The sequence below is a fragment of the Primulina tabacum genome, chromosome 6, assembly GCF_025594145.1.
Source record: "Primulina tabacum isolate GXHZ01 chromosome 6, ASM2559414v2, whole genome shotgun sequence".
Lineage (NCBI taxonomy): Eukaryota > Viridiplantae > Streptophyta > Magnoliopsida > Lamiales > Gesneriaceae > Primulina > Primulina tabacum.
In genome coordinates this window covers 1622854-1646474 of record NC_134555.1, presented here as the reverse complement: position 1 = coordinate 1646474, position 23621 = coordinate 1622854, and the positions used below count along the sequence as shown (strand labels likewise).

Here is a 23621-nt window from a genome sequence, read left to right as displayed (position 1 = left end):
TTTATGTGAGACGGTCTCACGGGTCGTATTTTGTGAGACGGGTCTCTTATTTGGGTCATCCATGAAAAAATATTACTTTTTACGCTAAGAGTATTAATTTTTATTGTGAATATCGGTAGGGTTGATCCGTCTCACAGATAAAGACTCGTGAGACCGTCTCACAAGAGACCTGCTCTAAAGCAAATATATAAGACTAAAATTGTAGTTTTTCTTTTAACAATATATAATAGTAATAGTTATTTTTTAACGGGAAATTGATGAAACAAATATTATTTTAAAAATTAGAGGCATATTAATGAATTTCTTGTTTAACATATCTTTTAGTGAAGAATGGGATCCGATTATCATGACGAAGCTGAAGTACTATGGCTCAAGAATTGACAAATAGATTAGTGACGTCGGGTTGTTCATCCCTCTGAGACTATATATATATATATATATATATATATATATATATATATATATATAAAACTCACGCGGTTAGTTGTCTATGCATGTTTTAGCCAATATTTATTTATTTATACGCATAGACAACTAACCCGCGAAAGTTGGTGTAACTCCTCACCTAAGTACACTAGGCCATATTATATATATTTATATCCTCTCAACTTTGAAAAACCAAACGAAATAACTCTTCAAAATGAGTCACAACTTGCATACATAGACACACATTCATAGTTTGCTCCAAATTCTTGAGACACCAAAATGACAAGATCCTCCTTGATCTGATCGATCCTCTTTCTCCAGAAGAATCATGTTTCGAGCTGAATGTGACAATTATTCCATGGAAAGTGACATTCCATTTTTAGGCCCCAGACATGCCATGGAGCTCCAAGAATTCAGTCGAAAGCCTAAACGCAGTGGCTCGCACACGTTACGCGAGCTTCTGCAATGGGTGGGAGACTCCACAAATGATGAATATCGTCGAGTTCTTGAGGTCCATGGTCAAGCTTTCCAGCATACATTAGTTCCCTTTACTCTTTCATTCCACAACCTTACATACAGCGTAAAAAATAGTCGAAAAATCCGTCCTGCATGTTTTAGCAGCCGGAGTACTGGTTCAAATATTTGTGAGCCATCATCAGGGACCGTGGCTGGAAACGAATCTAGGATGAGAGTTTTGCTGAATGACATCTCTGGGGAAGCTCGGGAAGGTGAAATCTTGGCTGTTCTTGGCGCCAGCGGGTCGGGGAAATCAACAATGATTGATGCGTTAGCCAACCGCATATCTCGAGAGAGTCTCAAAGGGACCATATCTTTGAATGGTGAAGTTTTGGAGTCGAAACTTCTCAAAGTAATATCAGCTTACGTCATGCAAGATGACCTATTGTTTCCAATGTTGACAGTAGAAGAAACCCTCATGTTTTCGGCAGAATTCAGGATGCCAGAAACCATGCCTAGGTCTCGCAAAAGAGCCCGAGTTCAAGTCCTGATCGATCAGCTAGGCCTACGCAGTGCTGCCAAGACTATAATCGGAGATGAAGGCCACAGGGGAGTTTCTGGAGGCGAGAGACGTCGTGTTTCCATTGGTACTGACATAGTTCATGACCCTATTTTGCTGTTTCTTGATGAGCCCACATCAGGACTCGATTCAACCAGTGCCTACATGGTGGTAAAAGTCTTGCAAAGAATAGCACAAAGTGGAAGCATTGTGATCATGTCCATTCATCAACCGAGTTATAGGATTTTGAGCCTTTTAGACCGTTTGATCGTTCTGTCTCGAGGCCAAACCGTGTTTAGCGGCTCACCGGGGAGTATTCCTAGATTCTTTGCAGAATTTGGGAACCCAATTCCTGCAAACGAAGACAAAACAGAATTTGCACTAGATTACATTCGAGAGCTCGAGGGGACACCTGGAGGAACCAAGAATCTGGTGGATTTCAATAAGTCGTGGCAAAAGATAAGAGATCCTCAAACTATCCCCTCAAACGGCCCTAAATTGTCCCTCAAAGATGCGATAAGTGCAAGTATTTCAATGGGAAAACTTATTTCTGGAGCCACAAATATGGACTCCAACCAGTCATCCTCATTCTCAATGTTTGCTAATTCCTTCTGGACTGAAATTTTAATCATAGCCAAGAGATCAATCACAAACTCCAAACGAGCACCAGAGCTATTCGCGGTACGTTTTGGGGCAGTTCTTGTTACAGGAATGATACTCGCCACTATGTTCCGGAAGCTCGACAATTCACCTAGAGGGATTCAAGAAAGGATAGCCTTCTTCGCCTTTGCCATGTCAACAACATTCTACACCTGCGCAGAAGCCGTACCAATGTTCCTCCTCCAAAGATACATTTTCATGAGAGAAACAGCTTATAATGCTTATCGTCGTTCCTCCTTCGTCCTCTCTCATGCTATAATATCCATTCCTTCTTTACTGATCCTGTCACTTACCTTCTCTGCCACGACCTACTGGGCTGTTGGACTCGACGGTGGAACCTCCGGCTTCCTATTCTTCTTCACTGTTCATGTTCGCCTCATTTTGGGCCGGAAGTTCGTTTGTCACCTTTCTTTCTGGCATAATCTTCAACGTCATGATAGCTTACACAATCGTGGTAGCCATTTTGGCCTATTTTCTTCTCTTCAGCGGCTTCTTCATCTCTCGTGACCGAATCCCACCGTACTGGATTTGGTTCCATTATGCTTCTCTTGTTAAATATCCTTATCAGGGGGTGCTGCAGAATGAATTCGATGATGCAACCAAATGTTTTGTGCGGGGGATACAGGTGTTCGACGGCTCACCATTGAAGGTTGTTCCTGATAAAACGAAACTTATGATGCTGAAAACCATGAGCAAAACGTTGGGAATGAATATCACAGGATCAACATGCTTGATTACAGGCAAAGATATATTGAAACAGAGTGGGGTTACCGATTTGAATAAGTGGAGTTGCTTGTGTATTATCGTGGCTCTTGGATTTTTCTTCAGGATCTTGTTTTACTTTGCTTTGCTACTTGGAAGTAAAAACAAGAGGAGGTGAAATAATTCATTCACGGAGATCGAGCAGCAGAGGATTTCTCATTGTATCTTTAGAAAATTCAACTCTCGTTAATCTAATTGTTTGTAATCAAATTTATAACTATACTAGTATTTGAAAAGATTATTTTATGAAATTAATGATTAAAATTAGTATTATTTTTCGTATAATTATTTAAAATTAGATATATTTAAAATTTAAATATTATTATAAAAAATATTATATAAAAAAGATTATGTAATTTGAGACAACGATCAATTAAAAATAACAATAGTCTTGTTATTAAATTGACCTATTTATCTTGATCAAACGAAGATTTTACTAATAAAAAATTAAAAATTATATTAAAAAAGCATATATTATTTTGTTTTATCTAAATTTTAAACCATAATAAATATTTTTCAAGTCATGTTAAAAAAAATTTATATTAAAGATCTAACTAAGATACATAATAATAAGAACAATTTACGTACAATCAATATACAAAAAATTCACGATGACAGTCTTTTTATGAGTTGGAATACATAATATTATATAAAAATTATATTTTATTTAACATGATATAAATTAGTTAAATTAAATATATAAAAATAATACAAAACTCAAAACAATAATCAAAATTAAATGAAGTGATATAATCAATTCAGACAATTAAATGTAATTTATATTTGACAAAAACTTGTGTGAGACGGTCTCACGGGTCGTATTTTGTGAGACGGATCTCTTATTTGTGTCATTCACGAAAAAATATTATTTTTTATGCTAAGAGTATTGCTTTTTATTCTGAATATCGATATGGTTGACCCGTCTCACATATAAATATTCGTGAGACTGTCTCACAAGATACTTACTCTATTTATTTCTACTAAGTTTCTACTATTTTTAAATCAAATAATCACTCATATTTTTTTTCATTACTTTGATTTTTTATTTCTTATAAATATCTCATCCTCGACAAAAAAAATATGATTCGTACATAATATCAAATTATAAATTTATTTTATAGGTCAAAAATGTTCTAATACAAAATATCACAACAAATTCATTTTGTAAGGTACAAAAGATCGCATTTTATAACTTTAACAAAAGATTACATTACATTAATTTACTTGACGAGCTTGATTTGAAAGCTATCACATTGAATTTTGGGGTTAATAATCACGAGTTGCCAAATTTTTTTATTTATTTATTTTTTTTAAAGATCACAGTACATTAGTTTTTTTGTTTTCGGCCGATGGATTATGCCTTAATTGGGCATTTAGTTAATGGAACAATTCCGGCCCATATCTTTGATTCCTGACGCTCGATTCCACCCAACGCATCCGAACCGTCAACTAGCATCGGCTGTATTGACATTCCCATAGACGCGTTCGTCAAGTTGATCCCTTCAAAAACTAGGGTTGCATTCGCGGCATTCGGGAATTTCACCTTATAGGTAATCTCACTGTTTCGGGATACATTCATGTGGTGCGATTTTCGTGATTTGTGGTCATGAATTATGTTTTTGAGACTCGGATCTGGACTATGATGTTATAGTATCACGATTGTGTTATGATAAAATGATTTCGCGGCTCTTTTCAATGTTAATGATTTGATTAGTCTTGTTGATTTTTCAAGTGGTGTTTCCTGCTTTGGTGCTTTTGCCCCGAAATCATGTTTAAAGATTTTACGCTTTTTATAATAAAGTATTTGTTTATTGCATAATAAATTTCCGGGTTTGTTCAATGAAGATTGCTAAATCATTTACGGCGGATATTGTTAAAATTTTCCATTTCCTCTAATTCCACCGAGAAATTTTCGGGAAATGGGGGTGAAAAATTCATGCCTGAGAAAGAGGGTTTTTTCTGAGTGTTGGGGTCACTGTCCCAGTTCTTGTCTGAAGGATGGTCGAATTTTTCATTTTAGTCCTCGTGTTTATGCAAGGCCTTCATTGATCTGTGATAAATATTTTGGCCACCATTTCATTTTTCATGCTTTTAAATTTACAAATATTGATGGTTCAGATTGAAATGCCTCGCCAAGGTGATCGTTATGGCAGTAGCGCTCGCCTTTATGTTGGGCACTTGTCTTCAAGGACCCGTTCTCGAGATTTGGAGCATATTTTCAGCAAATATGGAAGGTAACTAACAGTTTTCGCCTCTCCCTGGCTTTACACAATGTTTGTGCTTCCTTTAATTTTGAAATTGTTACGTTGTTCCTGCTTATGCATTCAACCGGGGGCTGCATGAATTCTTATTATTCATTGTTGTCCCTCCTAAAGGAAAATCTATATCTACTTCTGGTATATGTTACCATTTATGCTCTAACTCGTCTCCTACTCATTCTTTGCCACCATGGTGCAGCGGGGTGTCCTTGAGGTGTACTTCTCTATGAACCGTGAAATTTTACTTTTTAGCTTATTTTTTACAATAATGGTGATAGGTGTGCCAAGCACTACTTTCTTATGGTTCTTCTGCAGCATTCCACAATGAATCACTGTGGAACAGAAGCTGTAAGAGCTTGAAACTATATGCAAAACTGTTCTAGAAACTAGCTAGTGATTATGTGAAGTTATTGTCTACTTTACACTGAAACTTAATTCAGCTTTTAAAAATTGTTTCGTCTAGATATCGAATAATGAGTTTTATCCTTGGTAGTTGGTACTTTGCTTCTGCATCCGAGGTTAGCTACATATGGATGTGGTTTTGCTTTTTATCTCCTAGTTAGAAAAACAGTTGCTCTCCAAGCATTGTTCTTACTGGGATTTTTTATGATCGTGTTTTTGCGATGAAACCATGGGCCCGTAGGTGTCCTTAAATTTAACTTGCATGATTCTGTTGAAGGTTTCTGAGCGTGTATGCTTCATCTGGTGGTCATTGGTGGGAGGGTGAACTTTGCCTGACCTGGTGGTCAATGGTGAGATGGTGGACTTGATGGAATCTCACTCAATGTTAGAAGCTTTTGGCGAGTCTTTCTATGTTGTGTTTTGATGTTTTTATGGAATTTGCAACAATCAAATTGGTGTTTAGTTCTTCTTGAGGACCAAGTGTCATGCACCCCAGTACTTAAGTAAGTTTTGATGGCCTTACTATTTCTGGCAACCATTTCCGCAGAGTACGTGATGTGGACTTGAAGCGAGACTATGCCTTTGTCGTATGTACCACCACTCTTTTTCTTACTTTTAAAATTGTTTACCTGTATGTTTTTCATTTTATTCCTGCCTGATTGGTCATTTTTCAATGGTGCAATATCGGTGTCCTATGTTGGTTTTGTGTCCATGCCATATTTTACAGGAATATAGTAATCCTCGAGATGCTGATGATGCAAGATATCATTTAGACGGTAGAGATGTTGATGGACGTCGGATCACTGTTGAATTTGCTAAGGGGGTAAGAAACCTTTTGCTCTCGTTCAGTTAATCTCTGTTGACTTTTACTTTTGCATGAACAATAATGACTACCTTTTTTTTATCAACCGATTCATGCATCAGGGTCTTTAATTTTTCAATTATGCATGTCGATTGTACGAAATTACTAAATAATTTCATTTGCTATTTCTGTACGTACAAATTTCAGCTGCGAGTTTTCCATGTTTGTGGTGCAGGTGCCTCGGGGACCTGGAGGGGTTCGAGAATCTGGGGGAAGGGGTCCCACACCTGGGTCTGGACGCTGCTTTAACTGTGGCGTCGATGGCCATTGGGCCCGAGATTGCTCAGCTGGAGATTGGAAAAATAAGTGTTATCGCTGTGGTGATAGAGGTCATATAGAAAGAAACTGCCAGAACAGTCCTAAAAAGCCGAGGTACTTTTGTCCCTGCGACTATAGTGACTTGTTTTATTTTCTGCATTTAATGTTGCTTGCATAAATTAGTTTCACAAATTCTCTACTAGTTTTAAGTACATTCAAAGAGCCTGTTATCTTGCTAATCATTAGTTCTTCAGAACCCGAGCTTGTGATGTGGTTGTTGGTTTGTTTCCTCATGTGTATTTTGCTCTAGGCGCGATCGTAGTTATTCACGTTCGCCCATAAGGTCACGTTCTCCACGTCGTGGCAGGAGTCGGAGTCGGAGTTTCAGTAAAAGTCATAGTTACAGGTAGGTGGTTTCATCAACTAATTTTTTGGTAGCATGTGGTATGTAATATGGAGAAATTTCAGCTTAGATTGGATGCTTGATTTTAACAAATCCAGAAAAATTCGGTAGTGTACACTAGCTCACTTGAAATTTTTTTGCCAGCCGTTCAAGGTCCCCCATTAAAAGAAGTCGAGATGTTGAGTATGATGAGAGGAGATCAAGGAGTCCATTTCGCGTAAGCCCTGAGCCAAAGAAGCGTGCTTCTCCCTCCAAATATAGGAAACACAGCTCAACACCTGTTATAGACAGCCCAAGAGAAAGAGGAATCCTTTCCCCTAGGAAAGGAGAAATCGAAACGGGTCAAGATGGCTACAGTAACAGTCCACTGGAAAGCCGTTCCCCCAGGAGAGGCAGAAGGGAAAGGGAGGAAGATGGTTATAGTGACAGTCCCAAGGAGACTAGTGGAAGCCCCCTAAGCCCAAAAACTACAAGGTATGAAGCCGCGGATGGTGATAACCGCAGCCCTAGTCCAATCCCAAGGGATGATGGGAGTAATGTCGATGATGATGATGAAGCACGCTCTCCTAGAGGTAGCAGGTCTCCTTAAACAAGTGGTGTAAAAGCTGTTGAAACTTTGTTCGGTTGTTGTAGGTTTTTGAGAATGTCGGTTTTGCCTGTCTTTTTTATGTGCTTCAGTTTCTTTGGTACTATTTAACGGCAATGTTAAACTGTTTTTATTCAATGTATGTTTTGTATGGAACTTCCTCCAAAAAGAAAACTAATGACTACTTTTGAGGAGACACGATGATAGGGGGCTTGTCGGGGTGAGTTCGACCTATCCTTGGGGATCCTTGAGGCACTGCTCCATGCGTGTATCCAATTATCAATGATCCACCACCGTGGTCAAGTTAAAGTGAGCATAAACCATAATCTGTAATTGGCAATAAAATTGCTCATGCCCTTTTTTCTCCCTTTAAATGGAAATCAGAATTCATGCCTGTCATATAGTTGTACTTGCTTAATGGGATTCTGTATCATACGTATTTTTTACTGAAAATTAAGGGAGTGTTTTTCAATTAAAATGGTACCGAATTGAAAACATTCAAATTACTTCAATGTCATCCTTGATCAGGTTTTTTGTGATTATTTGGTTATCTTTTTTATATAAAATTTATGTTACTCAAACTAACCGAATTTTTATAAAAAATTTAATATTATTAACTTTTATAATAAAGTATATTAATATATAATATTACAAATTTCTAATAAAATTTTATTGGATTAGAGAACTATACTTAGAAATATATTTTTAATAAATAAAATTTAAATCTATTTTATATTAAATTTTATTTTAAAAAATTCTAAAAATTCAGTTAATTAACCGAAATAATTGATTTTTTTATGTTTGGTTTGTTCGATTTTCGTAATAAAATTCGTTCGGTCTGAATCATCGAAAAAAATTATGTTTATTGGATTTTAGAAAGTGATGTTTGACTTTAACCAGTTGTTCACTCATATTATTGTTTAACACGGAACATAAGCCATGTTAAGTTTTTTTGATTTTACCCTTCACTAAACATGTTTAAATTCAATTTCTAGAAGTTATATAATTGTTTCCTAAAAGAATCTGGGTTTCAGATTCTTCTAAACATGATATAAGAATTTCTTATTTGTATTTATGTTGGAAATTATCTTACCTGAAAAAAAACATGTATATTTTTTTTTCACCAATGTGGATCAAGTTACGAGGAAAAAGATACATATCTCGTACCAAGATTTTCAAGTTTTATAGCATTTTTTAAAGTAAACTATAAACTTCATGTTGAGTTCAACTAACTGTGAACCAACATCTCATTCATAACTTCATAATCAGGAGTAAAATTGGCCGCTGGAGGTGATTAACTTGCGGAGGCACTGTATCGAGAATCAATGAATTGAGCTTACTTATCCCAATGGCATAAGATGCTTCAGGCGAGTATCTTGCTTCTTTTTCCCTCTTATAGATATTAAACTCGAGAAGAAAGATGCAAATTTAATCAACTCATATTTCCCCTAACGCGTTATGAAAACGGGAGAGGCGATGTTTATCCAAGAACAACGTCCTCAAAAAGTTTTCTGGAGATAAAGTTAAGATCAAGAAGGTTTTAAGGTATTGTTACTTTATTATTTTGCCACTTTTATCATCTCAAGGAGTCTATAATGATTACAACTTTGAAGAAACCGAGGATTACTATTCAAGATCTCTGTACGCTAACGGATGCACATACCAAGATTTTAGAGGTATGGGAAATACTGAAATTGGCAGCGGGAATTGGTTAGGAGAATATGAAGCTTACTTTGGTGACTATTGGGGAGGAGGTGAAGCCTATTCGGATAGACGGTATCAAGAAGACAGCTCATATCAAGAACAGAAGGATGATATCTTTAGCAATAACAATGATGATATGGAGCAGGATTACAGTGAAAACCAGTGTTTTGGTTATGGCGATTTTGGTTTTTAAGACAGATGGGGATGATCTTGTTTATCAGGGTAATCCGGCATTTCAATACAGTAGCAGCTGGGATGAGTGGGAGGCGACGATACTTTCCTAGCAAATCTTTGGATATTTGACAATCGGGCTGGTAAGATGTTGGCCAGGATCTTTCATCTCCACATTATATGAGTAACGTAACATCCTGTAAAATAGAATAGTGCTTTGAACAACAGTTTCCATTATGTGCACTTTGCTGTGTGAGTAGTAGCTAACGGTTTGGCAACTGATTGCCATAAAAAAGATTTCTTTTGTTTTACATAAATTACTTATATAATATTATTTCTCTCATTCTTCAATGTATAATATATGGTTCCAAAAAGATTGCGCGCACACACATTTATATTATATATATAGATATATTGAAAGGCAAATATTGAAGTCTTGCTTTCCTCATTTGACGCTGCTCTCTTGTACAGAGAGTGGTTCTCAGAGAATATCAACCCACGGCCAAATACTCAACCGAACAAAGGAAATAACAAAACTAAGCGATGTGGAAGGCTAAAAGTCTCGTATTCTTGATCATTTCCGCCGCCTTCATTGCTTCCCCGGCCGCGGGGGTGGTGCACTCTGTCCCGAAAAACAGGCTGAAAAGGCGCAACCCAATCAAACCCCTTCCGCCGCTGCAGCAATTCTTGCCCGCATTCAACTGGGAGCAAGAAGAATACCTCAATGCGCACAATTTTCTACGCCAGAAGGTTGGGGTTCCCCCATTGACGTGGGATGCCACCTTGACTGCTTCAGCCCATGCTTGGGCGGAGCAACGCCGCGTGGACTGCGATTACCGCCACCACTCTCCAAACGGATACGGCGAGAACCTGTATTGGATGGATTACAACGTTCACACGCCAGCACAGGTGGTTCAATCTTGGTTCAACGAGCAGCAGTTTTACGATGCTCCAAATAACGTTTGCCGGTGTCTGCCGGAGAGAAACGGCTGCGAATGCGGGCATTTTTTGAACGTGGTGTGGGGAACAACAAAACGGGTGGGATGCAGCGGTGCCGTTTATTGCGATGGCAATAAAGGTGTGTATGTTGTTTGCCAATATGATCCTGCTGGATTGATCATGGGTGCAAACCCCTTCGCTGTTGCTGGATTTTGAAGAAACTGCATTTTCTGTAAGATTACACGAAAGAATTCGGAGTTTCTTGAAGAAATGCAAATTCACTGCTTATATTTGTCATGGTTTCATGGTAGATATGGAGAAATAAACGTGGGTATATTGTTTTACGCCATGGTTGTTTTCAATAATTGTATTTCAACTTTTTAGAGATTTCAATTTATTTCACATGCTACGTGAATGTGTTTAAAACTGAAGCTTTTATGGCTTATTATGAGCTCGTTAAATGGAACAAGTCAAAAGTGGATTCTTTCAAAAATAATCATCTTAGGACAGATTCATTTAATATGATAGATTACGTAACAGGATTAGGATTTGAAATTATGTACAAGCGCCATCCTTCTTCAAAAACATACATATGCCAAGATAGTTGGACAAAAGGAACAGAAAAAAGGTCTCTCGCACAATTCATAGAGGAAATGGGATATTGTACAATTCTAAGATTTAAGAATCGAGGACATCCCTTTTCAGCATTTTGCGAGGATTTGCATAATGTAACAGAAACGAACTTTTAGATCTGGTTCAAGAAACCGAAGCACGATCCGTGTTTCAATCTAAAGAAAACACGGCCGTTTCCAACTGGTAAGCCTTGGTGAAGAACGAAGGCCAACAAAGATAAGTTGACATGATACTACTCACGGTTGAAGCCCCGACGAGCATATTCATCACCACAATCTGCAGCTGGATAGCCTCCAAAGGAGAGGCTCCTCCCATTATGAGGCCAGTCATAGCCCCCGGAAGTGATATTAGTCCTACAGTTTTCGCATTATCCAACACTGGGGAAAGCGCAATAACCAGTGCCCTTTTCACTTGCTGCAGTGTCGCCTGTCGTGGAGTTAGCCCCAAGAGCCAGAGCTGTTTCTACCTGCAAAAGCATATCAATTAATCTTAGCAATAAACATAAAAACAAGTGAACCTGTTGCCTCAAAACACCTTTTTCCTCTTTCTAATTTTTCGGGACATACCAGATTCATCTGCATCTTGATATCGTCCCGGAGTTTTTTCATTGTGACCCCGGTGACCGTCATTGCATTGCCAACCATCATCCCTGCAACCGGGATGATGTATCGCGGGGTGAAAGGGAAGACTCGTAAAATCACTAACAAAAACATAGTGATTGCCGTTCCCACTAGAATAGACGCCCCCGCCACATACTTCCCTCTTGGAACGTGCTTTGCCCGTTGCCCGGCCGTATAACCAGCAACAGTAACCTTCAAATGAACATGAAAATGTGGTAAAAATTAGGACTTGAGTAAGTTTTTCCTTTCTCCTTTTTCAGACAAAGAGTATATAGAGCTTGCATATCAAACATTTCATTTAACAGCAATCAGCGTCAAAGCAACAGATAAGAAAAAGAATTCAATGAAGTCAGATTCCCATAAAAATGAAGAAAACCACATCCCCACTTGAAAGCAGTTTTTTATTTGTGAAAGTACAAACAACTATCATGTCGTATTCCTATTAAATATAATAGAATACTTCCATTAAAATTTCGTTTCCTATCTAACCAACTCAACGCTAGTCAGGGGCCCAAGACTAGTAGAAATTTTCAACCATAAGACAAGTCAGCGACACTAAGTTAACATATATTACTTGATAACGTACACAGTAATTTCCATGCTCTTTCTTTTCTCATAAGCCGTGCAAGAAACCACAAACATTAAATATACACATATATAATTATAATTTAATATATTGTATGTTCACAGGGTGATATTCACCTATTAAATGATATATTATTATGTGTCATATCATTGATGTGCACCTAAGTTATATATATGTTTTAAGTGTTTTCTTGAAAACAAAAGGAGAGTTGCTCAGTAATAATCCAGGAATACGGCATAAACAGAACATAATTCATAAAATGATATAAAACAAACTCATACAGTAAAAGAGAGAAGGAAATATAATGAAGAACAACCGAAATATAAATTAGAATCCTTTCAAGATTTTAAAAAATGAGAATGATAGCTAAACAGCTTCAATTTATTCATACCATGAAAAGATAAGCCAGGATGATCCACGCAGCATTTTTTTGATTGAAAATAAACTGTAGAACAAACCCAATGACAGAAAGCTGAAGAAAAGCCCTGAAAATGGAATAGACCATTTCCCACTCCAATCCCAGCTGCTGCAAGTAAGCCAGCACCACCGCCAGCACCACCGCCGCCATTGCCAGCACCGGCTGTATCATACCCTTCAAGAATTCCGGCAGCCATTGCCAGTCCATTGGTGCCTTACTATAGACAGATGAATCCTGGACAAAAAAAGTTAACCGAAACGTGGGCACGAATATATGTGGCGGATACAACGTATTTGGGATCCAGTGGCGTAGAAACGACCTTCACCTGATGAGCTCAAAGTTTTTAGGCATTGAGCGATGAGATTTGGGACAGGACATTTTATTGTAAGGTACGTACGACTTACATCCGGAATAGGTACCACTTGGACGGGATCTCGTTGACTACTAGAGGAGATTATTTTTAATATTTAAAAAAAAATAGTTGGGGACAAAGTATTTAGTGCAAACCTCATGTCAGATTTTGTTTGATTTTTGCGTGGATGAAGGTTGATATAGGAATATTTTTAGGAAATATTGAAAATTATATTAAATGTTAATAATGATCAGAAAATAATATAATAAGATAAAAAAATATAAAGAAAAAAAATGAGTGAATGATATGGGTAAATTCGGGTGAAGAAACTTACGACGCCTCTTTATTACAAATTTTTCAAAATGGTAAAATATGATTTAAAAATTTAAATTTGTGGTATGTATTTTCTCCACTAATTTAAAATGAAAATGATACAACCAAAAGCAGAGGATGTGATGCCTTTTTGCTAAAATGAATAAGTCTGTCTAGATAGAACCTCGTTTGATTACTGACATTCTTGGTCAGCAAACATTTGGGGGTATGAGATGTATAAAAATAATTATATTTATATTTATATTCTCAATTAAAAAAAGTTTTCTTTAAATAATTGTTTTTGGACTTTTTCATCTATTTTTGTACTTAAATATTGAATATTAGACGATTAACCTGTTCATTCATCCAAATTTTGGATGTGGTTATTTTATTAGAAGTGGCACACCAAGATAATTAAATGATACATGTACATAATGTGTTTAATATATCATAGACTATTTTTAAATAATTAAAGAACATAATTTTAACACACGTTATATTTTAACACGTTATATTTTTAACACAAAAGTATCAATATCAATTGATGATACGAATTCAAATAAAAATATTTGTAGGGTTCACAAGATGATCTATTGATTTTCTTGTATCAAAACATATCAAGTGTGTTACTGCTAGCCCTCCCAAACATAAATCACATAGTGCACTGAATGGTTCTGTAAAAATTAATGTAATGGTACTTGTGCTTCTTCCTCAAAACCCACTACTTTCCTCTTCCTTCCTCGTCCCACTATTGTCCACGTTGTTTCTTCTAAATTTAGTTTTTTCAGACTTTTGAACAGTTTTCTGTTTCCTCTTGATCATCTTCATTGCCAATGTTCTCAATGGAATATTTACATCCAGCGGCTCTAGCAATTCTTCCAACTCACGCCACTCGAGATCTTCAAAGTCACCGTCTTCGTATTCTACCCTATACCAGCCGGCTTTCTCATCGTATCGAATTACTTTACCGTAAAAGAACTGTTCCCCAAACAATTTTTTAACGCTTCTCCCTTCCAACCATTCGCCAAAGCCAGCAAGTCTTTGAGGTTGTGCATCCGTAACAATGCAAGGAAAGATATTGGCACTGCTTGAAGGCAGTGAGGGTAGCCCGTTTATTACGATGGCTGGTTCTCCGAGTATCTCAAAGACTCCGGTTGATGAAGTCTCTAATAAATCGTCATTCCTAGAGTCATCCATTCCTCTTTTTTGAAAAATAATTCAGTCTACATATACAAAATTGAGTGATTAGACCATTTCACGAACCGGCTATTACTACAATATTTTAGTTTATATTTTCAGGAAGTAACAAAAAGTGAATGAACGGATAGCAGGTACTTAAATTTCCAACCAAATTTTGGATGATGCTAGAGTATATTAGTTACGAGCAAATGCAAAGGCAGTATAACAGTAGTCAAAGAGATGTGCGAAAAGAATAGTCTGATATTGCTGCCGTGGAGCAAGGATTTCTCTGCAGTAGATAAAGAGTCATCTGGTTCAGGCAATCAAGATACTCTTCAGCCGTATGTGGCCAAAAATCAGGCATAATAAGCAACATCTCACAGTGAAACAAGCTTTGTATGCCATTTTATTAAAAAAATATCAAAATTAACCCCCATGGTTAGAGACAACGATATCCTGCAGATCAAGTTGGAAAAGAGGTCATATTTCTTGGGTTGTTCTAAAATATCAGTCAAACTCTCTTGAGTATATTCTTGAATCCTTGGGGGCATTAACAAAAAACTCTGTTTTTCTCTACCCCAAGAATAGATTAAATAAACACTTAACCAGGTTTGTCCATAGCCTCTTCTTGAACTAGCAAATGACACAACCTAAGCACCATAAAGACAAACCTCTCCAGCTTCGATATACCGCATGGCCCATAGAGCGCAATTCCACTACTCCACAAATTATCTAACAAAAAAATTTACAACAAACGTAGAACTCAATTCATCACAGACATTGACAACGACAGCTTTGTTCAATTTCGGCATCAGATTTGTTTGCATCAAAGATTTCCAAATAAACGAAAATAACAAGTGAAGAGAAAAATCATTCACAACGATAAAGTTGAAATATTTTACAGATCATTAATTCACTGAAGGAAAAATCAATTAAACGCTAATGGTGCACGGTTCACAGGGAGTAAAACAAGAAATGTAGATATCAGCCAAGAGAATGACAAATTCGGCAAAAAATATGGAAGCAATACAGACCTGTGTGTAATTTTCAATGACCGTTCGGCAGCTACTTCAGAATCTAAAACAATTTACAAGCTCTCGTCTTCGGAAACCCTAATCACCGATAACCTGCGTTCGTTGCTTTCACTTTCTACGTTCTTTCCACCTGAAGTTAGGCTTCGCTTCGTTTGGGGAGCCTTTATAAATGTAATAGAAAGGAAAGTAAATGCGGTGACAACAAACTTTCGTTTCTGAAATATAATCCAAATATTTCCCAAAACTACTTTTCATAATATTTGGCAACACGCACGTTTTCGTACCAAATGTAAAATAATTTGACTTCTTTATCAAATATTGTAGATCTCGATTTGGTCGTACCTTCTAACATCGTCGAAATGACTCCAAAAACGAAAACATGAAATGAGGATTATGATTAAATTAATTGAAGAATCTATTAAAAATATCAAATTTAATTACGTTGTTATGAATTTGAACGACATTATCACAAGAAAGTTTGAGGAATATGCAAAATCCGAAGAAACTAAAATCTACAGATTGGATAAAAATACAGATAAAATATTGAGAGAAATTTTAAAAAGCTTTGCTGCTACTTTTGTTGGATGTGTTTGTTGTCCTCTATTTTGATTCTTCTTTATGTTTTTGTTACACTTCGCAGAACAGTTCCGGCCATATTCCACGATCGTCCATAGTAGATCAACTTCTTCAACTAACAACTTATTGGGCTCGTCCATTGGACATATCCACATTCTGCATGCTTTTTATAGTTAATGGGCTTTCAAGATTTGAGCTAAACAATAACTTTGACACTTTTAAATGTGTGGATAAAAATAACAATTATTTTTTAAAACAAAAAATATGACAAGCCTAAATTGGTGTATATTCAATTTTATTTATTTACCTACCAAATTTGATTATGGATAAGCGACAATTCATGTTTTAATCATGGTCATTGTTTAAATGTCCGGCCCATACCCGTCCAGGTACAAATGTTGAATATATATTACCTGACCCATAGCCATTTAAGATTACCCAAACCCGTCCCAAACAGATGGGGTCTTAGTTGAGTACCTCTTGTACACTTACTCATTGACATCTCTACTTTAGATCTTTATAAAATATTCACGTGTTGTTAAGTTCAGCGTACATGAGTGAGAATAATAATGATACGAATGACTATTGGAAAGTTCTTGTGCGTCAAAGCTGCTGACGTTGTGCTGCTTAATCTGATTGGCACATTATTTCTGCTGGAGACATGACCAGCGGTAGAAAAAGTATAAAACTGATTTCTAATATATATGTGACAACATCAATTGTTAAACATGCACCTCCTAGAACTCATGAACTTAACAGTCTGTGACCCATTAACATCAAAGTAGATGTCTGCGATATCAAAATTATAAGAAAATAGAATTATGCATTAATCAACAACTATAGTTTTGACATGTTAAATGTTTGATTCTAACAACTTATATTAGAGTGAGTAATACGTTCAAGTATCCCCAAATCATATTTCTATACTTATTTGGGCATGTTAGGTTAAACGTGTAGGAGTGATAGTAATATTGAGATGGATGGCCTCGTGGGAAGTTCTCGTGCGTCAAAATGTCGATATTTTGCCATTTGATCTAGTTATTAGGTGGACAGTAGAAGAGTGATGTCAGATGTTAATGAATAATAATATCTATGCTACATGCAGAGTCAGCGGTAGGAAAAGAGCAAAATTGATCTCGAAGGGAAATAAGACATAACCAGTAGATATAAACTCACATCTCCAAACTCAAAGACCTAATAATCTCATTCATCTTTTGATCTAACGTTAAGCGTTACATATGTTTAAGATTATTAAATTAATATTTATGGGTTCGACGATTCTTGTCCCATCCTCCCCAGTCCTATCCTCAGTGTTCTCTCACTCATCTGCCAAGTTGCTCAAAAGGGCTATATTCAGTGTCACTCTTTATAGTGGAAACTGATTATTATTTATAAGTTGGTGGGACAAATCATGTGAATCTGCTGCAGCTAATAATTCAGATAAGAGACAAACCATCAATTTTGATTTATTTTGCCATGTTATTCTATTTATACTATATTAAATCATTTATTTTCTGGAAAAATCTTACGCACTTTATGTAAAACTATAGTATAAAAAAGGAATTATATATTTTTTTTAAAAATTACTCATACTTGATATATCTGGTTACATGCTTGTCATTTTATATTAAATTTTCACCAGGGAAAAAAAAATTAAAGAAGAGCTCAAGATAACTTGATTGGACTTATATATATTATTTTCCAATTCCGTACTGATAAATTATTTAAAATAATATTTGGAAATTTTAAGAATCAAAAGCTCAGCAAAAACTTTAAATTATTCAAGCGACACTAGATATAGAGGAAAAAAAACAAACTCAGATTCACTGTTCTTGGGATGCAACTTCAATTTGAGTACATTTGTCTGGACAGTTACTATGGTGATATATACTATCGTATCGTATCGAAAATTATTTATCGTAATATCATACAAAAAATTACGGTTTAAAAAATTCATATCGATACTGTACCGATTTTTCGGTACGTAATACAGAAATTGTACGATATACTGAAAATTTCGGTACACTATCGCTATATATATCGTGTTATACCAAAAAAAACTTATATTTTTTAAATTTTATAAATTTATTGTTTTAAAATTTTATTTTTTTTCGAAATTTTGGTATATACCGAAATTTTCAAATTGCATATCGTTATCGAACCGAAAATTCGATATTATACCGAAAATTCGATAATTTCGAGATTTTTTCAAGTACAAGTAATTTCAGTATATCAAAAATTCAATATTTTTTCTTACCCCCAGTTATTAGTGACTTGAATCTGGAGTGAGACCGCACAACTTGTCTTTATGTACATCGGATATAAAGGAGATTTATATATTAAAATGTAAATTAAATATAAATATGTGGTTATCCATATCTTTTTTTCCAAATATATATTAATGTCAATATTAAATATATATTTATATATAATATAATATAGAAGTATCGTAAATTGATCTATTTGGTATGTCACGTGAGAGAATATTATAGGATGCTTTCAATATGCTATATACATCTAATGTTACCTACGATAGGTATGTAAATACATTTTTTAAAAAATACTCTACTTAACTATTTATCATTTATTATCCATCAAAATATAACCAATTGTCACCTGCAAATTGATTTACAATAATACATAAACTAGTTTTATAATAAATAAAAATATAAATTTTGAAAATATATTGATGATGCCTTCATATTGCATGTAAATATAGAGGTGGTATGATACACCGTACCAAGATTTCGGATACTGTGTACCGCACCGAAAATATCAATATGAGAAAAATGAAACCGTTACCATACCAACTTTTCGGTGTATATTGAAGTTTTGATACTGTATCGGTAAAATACCGTCACACTAAAAGTATATATCAAAAAATTCATTCTTTTGTAATTCCAAGGCCAGTGATCACTAATACTAAACAAATTACTCAAGACATTCAAAAAGACCAGGAAATATATATACAAAACAAATCTGTCAAGACAATCAAAGAGACCAGGAAAGATAAATATAAAACAATAAACACCAACCGCAACATGTGTCTAGAGATTCAAGACATCAATGAACATCAATAAACTTCAATCACAACATGTGCGACTATTTCATCCGCTATCTTTGCAATAATGTCTGAGGTCGTCAGCTTAACAAGTCAAGACCCAGCATCCAGTCTTCTAGCTAGTTGTAAAGTTAGGCGACAAAGATAAGACTTCTCAACAGTTTAAAGATTAGGTCTTTTGTGAGACGGTCTCACGAATCTTTATCTGTGAGACGAGTCAAACCTACCGATATTCACAATAAAAAATAATACTTTTTCATGGATGACCGAAATAAGAGATCCGTATCACAAAATACGACTAGTGAGACCGTCTCACACAAGTTTTTGCTCAGTTCAAATTCTTAACTATGAGTCGAGTTGTTTAACTGAACTTTAATTTGGAATATTCCAACATAATGAGTCTAAACAGAAGTTAAATTCTTTATTTTGGTACGATATCGATATATATCGTTTTATATTTAAAAAATTACTTTATATTTTTTAAAAATTTAACTTTATTATTTAAAAATTTTATATATTTTTTAATTTATATATGTTATTTCGGTATTTTCATATATATCAAAAATTTCAAATTTCATACCGTTACCATATATAATATTTCGATATCGATACCATACCGTATAGAAAATTTATATAACGAAAATTCGATATTCTTCTCCGTCCCTAATTAAATACATTATTCTTTAGCATGTGGCAACTTTTCATCTTTTTAACATTGTTTGTTAAATTGTTTGTTAATTCGAAAGTTTATTCCACGTGAGACGATTTATATTGATTTCGGATTCTAACGTCATAAGATTCTCTGGTCAAATATATCAAAATAAAATTGCCAATGAGCATGGCCCCTATTTTTAGTGAGAGGTCAGATGAGCAAAATTTGCCTATAATGGTGGTCTGTTACTCATTAGGTTAAAAGATGAAATCTCGACCAAGTAAGTTGGGGGGGAAAAAGATCCTGGAAACCTACAAGAGAGGAGAGGAAGAGACATTGATGGGAAAAGTGAAGCCAAAAACTATTCAACGATGGTAATATTGCAATAAATTTTCATAGCAAAAAAATTTATATAAAAAAGGCTGGTTGTTTAAACTGAAAAAATTCTCCTCAACCCTTTGTCTATCTACGTTCAACCCCCAGAATCATAATCTGTGATCTCAATTCTGACAACAATCTTTAGAGATTTTATTTCGCTAGAAAAATTCCAAGACCCAGTTTTTTTTTTGTTTTATCCATTTGCCCATTTAGTTTCTCTTACACAGGAACAAATTCTGTCGCCATCAAATCTGATATGGGTTTGTACAGCTAAGGCTGTTGTTGAAAGGTAGCGCAATAAAATGGAAGGTCCACACGTATTTGAACAAGGTTCAAGGTATTCAAAGGCAGGAGAAGCCTTCCGTATTCTCTGAACTAACACAGATTACTGTTTCTCTCTGTTTTTTTGAGACACTTTTTCAGGGTGTGATTTTGCCCATACCCTTTTTCCCCTATTATTATTTCTTTATTTATTTTTATCTTTCTTGGTCTGTCTGGTGCACATTAATGGTGTCTAGGCCTTGTAGTGTTGGTGGGTATATAGTTTTGAGAATTGGGGTTGTGGGTTTGGAACATAAGCAAAAGCTGGAGTTGAGGTTGGGATTGATGAATATATTGTTTGCTGGTTCTTTTGGATGATGTGTTTTTTAGGCTTAATTTAATTCACACACATTTATAGATGGCGTTGACTTATGTAAGAATTTTGGAGTCGTCGTTGAACTATGCATGTTTATTAGATCATCTGGACATGTAGCTCATATATTGTAAATCACTGCTCCAAATCAAGTAGTTGCGTACAAATGGTGAAGCCTTGTTGGAAACCGTTGGTTGAGGGTGATGGAAGTTGGAGAAGAGGTGACGGGAATCGGCGAGGGGCCGATATGAATGGAAAGAATGATGGATTGTTGTGGTATAAAGATTTAGGACATCATGTAAATGGAGTATTTTCAATGGCAGTGATTCAAGCCAACAGGTTGATGGAGGATCAAAGCCAGCTTGAATCCGGACCATTGAGTTCACTTGATTCGGGACCTTCTGGTACTTTTATTGGAGTGTATGATGGTCATGGAGGACCAGAGACAGCTCGATATGTCAACCAGAGCTTGTTCAAAAATCTCAAGAGTGAGTTTCTTCCCTTGGGTTACTAGTTTTTCTCAGTTTTCAATTTCCCAAGTTTTTTGGAATTCAATTATAGAGCAATTTCAATGCGTTATTTCATAAAGATGCATGCTAAATTGATGAAATAAGACTCCATGACCGGGCCAATCTACGTCAAAAATTCAAAATATACCTGTCTTGGAAAATTAAGAAAGCATGACAACCACACCTTGCTGATCCTCTGCAGTGCCCCCATGAGTAAAGCTGGGTATTAAATGTTGTAAATATTGTTGGCAGATGGTTTATACCTTTGAGTCACTTCGTATCCATGAACGTGGAAAAATGTAGTATAGCATCTTTTAGTTAGAAAGTTTCTGGATTTCCCATAAACCAGCAATTTTTTCATCTTGCAGTGAAGTTTTTCTTAAAGATTCGAAGTATATATATATATATTGATGTTACGTGGTAACATTTATCATAATCCTGTTTGTAACCTTTTCTTGTAACAGAGTTCGCTTCACAGCATCAAGAAATATCTGCAAATGTTATTAAAAAAGCTTTCTTGGAAACCGAGGACGAGTTTCTTGGTCTGGTGAAGGAGCAATGGCTCAGTAAACCGCAAATGGCTTCGGTGGGAACATGTTGTTTGGTAGCGATAATATGCAACGGACTTCTACACATTGCCAATGCTGGTGACTCGCGTGCTGTATTAGGCAGGGCAGATAAGGCTATTAGAGGGGTGACCGCTATTCAATTATCAACTGAGCACAATGCTAATCTAGAATACATTAGGGATGAGTTGCGATCGTTGCATCCTGATGATCCACAAATAGTGGTTCTGAAGCACAAAGTTTGGCGTGTGAAGGGTATCATACAGGTAAAATCTTAGCTATTGTTCCTCTCTTCAGATTAAGTTTGTTTTTGATTCTGTGACGGAGGCGGATGGAGTGGCTGGTGGAGCGATAATTGCCCCCCTTTCTTTTATATTTTCTTGATCTAGTATATTCTTTTCATAAACATAGAGAAAAATGTAATTTCACCCCCACTGCATTTGAAAAAAATTCTAGTTTTTTAGTAGGTCCTTTGTCGAATCCCCTGCTCCATCAGTAGTTTCATTGTCTATCAATAGCAGTTATTGTCACGTTCCAGAGCACGAGGTTGAGGCCATAAAATGAGACTTTTCACATAGAGTTCCCCTTGTAACTACTTTTCATCTGTTATTCAATTTGCAATGATGTAATATTCAAATCTGTAGAGAAATCTACTTCCCAGATTTTATAGACAACTCTTTCAACAAATTAACAAGAGCTTTTACGCGTGGTATTTTGTTGACATACCAGATATCAAGATCCATTGGAGACGCTTATCTCAAGAAGCCAGAGTTCAACAAAGAACCCCTATTGGCAAAGTTTAGGCTATCTGAGCCCTTCAGCAAACCGATTCTTAATCCAGAGCCATCGATATTTACGCACAAACTCAATTCCAAGGATCAGTTTGTCATACTTGCTTCCGATGGTTTGTGGGAGCAACTTAGCAACCAAGAAGCAGTTGACATTGTCCACAGCCACCCACATCAGGTTCGAATGATTTTTCGTTATGCAAAAGGCACGTTGATTTCTGTTAATTTATTAAAACCATCATTGTGCCACGAGCTCCTGGAAAAAGAACAGGTGTTTAATAATCTCTACGCTCTCTGCAACTTGCCAAATTAAATTTATGCTCCTCTTTTTAACTCATTCTGAACTTTGTTAACTATTAGAAGTTTGTTTTCTCGGGGCAGGGTGTTGCTAAGAAACTTGTGAAAGCAGCTCTTCGAGTAGCAGCAAAGAAAAGAGAAATGCGATATTCAGACCTGAAGAAAATCGATCGCGGTGTGAGGAGGCATTTCCACGATGATGTCACAGTCGTGGTAGTCTTCATTGATCCATCTGCTATGAATAGAGGGGCCTTTTGTGTTAGTTCCACTGTTTCAATAAGAGGAGGCGGAGGTGGAAGCGCCGTTCCCTTCTCAATTTCTTAAGAATGGCTCGATCTTATACTTCTCGTAAATCTCTTTTTAAAGTGCCATATCGACCGGATGTTGGTCACTTCTGTATTCCGATGCCGCCGAGTAGATTCCAATACAACCTTTAGTCATGGATGAGATGATGTGGTGTCAACAATTTGTCTCTTAAGAATAGCTCGATCTGTTTGCTGGAATAAATCATTAAGATTGTCGACAATTTATCTCTAGTTTCTGTTGATGCGATCTGTTTTGTATTCCTATGAAGGATATC

At 35.9% G+C, this 23621-nt stretch overlaps 4 protein-coding genes and 1 pseudogene across 10 annotated transcripts; 4 read left to right on the top strand and 1 right to left on the bottom strand.

Moving 5' to 3' along the window:
* The first annotated feature begins 641 nt into the window (after window positions 1–641).
* On the top strand, window positions 642–3099 carry LOC142548547 (ABC transporter G family member 20-like; annotated as a pseudogene).
* Window positions 3100–4260: 1161 nt separating this feature from the next.
* On the top strand, window positions 4261–7783 carry LOC142548546 (serine/arginine-rich splicing factor RS2Z33-like). Of its 5 annotated transcripts, none has more exons than XM_075656923.1 (8): window positions 4261–4413; window positions 4982–5097; window positions 6071–6110; window positions 6251–6346; window positions 6561–6757; window positions 6954–7049; window positions 7191–7520; window positions 7581–7783. In XM_075656923.1, exons 2-8 carry the CDS (start codon window positions 4988–4990, stop codon window positions 7633–7635), a joined length of 924 nt encoding a protein of 307 aa, XP_075513038.1. In that variant the 5' UTR covers window positions 4261–4413; window positions 4982–4987; the 3' UTR covers window positions 7636–7783. The 5 variants fall into 5 exon arrangements, with proteins under 5 accessions (XP_075513038.1, XP_075513037.1, XP_075513039.1 ...); XM_075656924.1 differs by adding an exon at window positions 5801–5907 and having other exon boundaries at window positions 4313–4413; window positions 7191–7783; XM_075656922.1 differs by having other exon boundaries at window positions 7191–7783.
* A 2165-nt stretch (window positions 7784–9948) lies between these two features.
* Window positions 9949–10855, top strand: LOC142548545 (pathogenesis-related protein 1C-like). The gene has a single exon (XM_075656921.1). The coding sequence runs from the start codon at window positions 10051–10053 to the stop codon at window positions 10660–10662; it is 612 nt and encodes a 203-aa protein (XP_075513036.1). The 5' UTR covers window positions 9949–10050; the 3' UTR covers window positions 10663–10855.
* Window positions 10856–10988: 133 nt separating this feature from the next.
* LOC142548544 (protein ALUMINUM SENSITIVE 3) lies at window positions 10989–14198 on the bottom strand. Its single transcript, XM_075656920.1, is given in 5 exon segments — window positions 10989–11517; window positions 11519–11545; window positions 11646–11891; window positions 12677–13028; window positions 14066–14198. Coding segments are annotated over 4 exon segments (795 nt in total). The 5' UTR covers window positions 12911–13028; window positions 14066–14198; the 3' UTR covers window positions 10989–11229.
* A 5869-nt stretch (window positions 14199–20067) lies between these two features.
* Window positions 20068–23604, top strand: LOC142548542 (putative protein phosphatase 2C 38). Of its 3 annotated transcripts, XM_075656916.1 has the most exons (6): window positions 20068–20243; window positions 20475–20584; window positions 21205–21369; window positions 21855–22222; window positions 22686–22922; window positions 23126–23604. In XM_075656916.1, exons 3-6 carry the CDS (start codon window positions 21225–21227, stop codon window positions 23363–23365), a joined length of 990 nt encoding a protein of 329 aa, XP_075513031.1. In that variant the 5' UTR covers window positions 20068–20243; window positions 20475–20584; window positions 21205–21224; the 3' UTR covers window positions 23366–23604. The 3 variants fall into 3 exon arrangements, with proteins under 3 accessions (XP_075513031.1, XP_075513030.1, XP_075513032.1); XM_075656915.1 differs by having other exon boundaries at window positions 20475–21369; XM_075656917.1 differs by lacking the exon at window positions 20068–20243 and having other exon boundaries at window positions 20278–20584.
* Window positions 23605–23621: the final 17 nt, after the last annotated feature.

What these genes read in the sequence shown, in the direction of transcription:
- LOC142548546 (XM_075656922.1), top strand. Translation starts at nt 4,988, where the DNA reads ATGCCTCGCCAAGGTGATCGTTATGGCAGTAGCGCTCGCCTTTATGTT. An exon ending in CTGTTGAATTTGCTAAGGGG is followed by an intron (nt 6,347 to 6,560) that starts GTAAGAAACCTT and finishes TTTGTGGTGCAG; the next exon opens with GTGCCTCGGGGACCTGGAGG. An exon ending in AGTAAAAGTCATAGTTACAG is followed by an intron (nt 7,050 to 7,190) that starts GTAGGTGGTTTC and finishes TTTTTTTGCCAG; the next exon opens with CCGTTCAAGGTCCCCCATTA.
- LOC142548545 (XM_075656921.1), top strand. Translation starts at nt 10,051, where the DNA reads ATGTGGAAGGCTAAAAGTCTCGTATTCTTGATCATTTCCGCCGCCTTC.
- LOC142548542 (XM_075656915.1), top strand. Translation starts at nt 21,048, where the DNA reads ATGGTGAAGCCTTGTTGGAAACCGTTGGTTGAGGGTGATGGAAGTTGG. An exon ending in GTGTGAAGGGTATCATACAG is followed by an intron (nt 22,223 to 22,685) that starts GTAAAATCTTAG and finishes TTGACATACCAG; the next exon opens with ATATCAAGATCCATTGGAGA. An exon ending in TCCACAGCCACCCACATCAG is followed by an intron (nt 22,923 to 23,125) that starts GTTCGAATGATT and finishes TTCTCGGGGCAG; the next exon opens with GGTGTTGCTAAGAAACTTGT.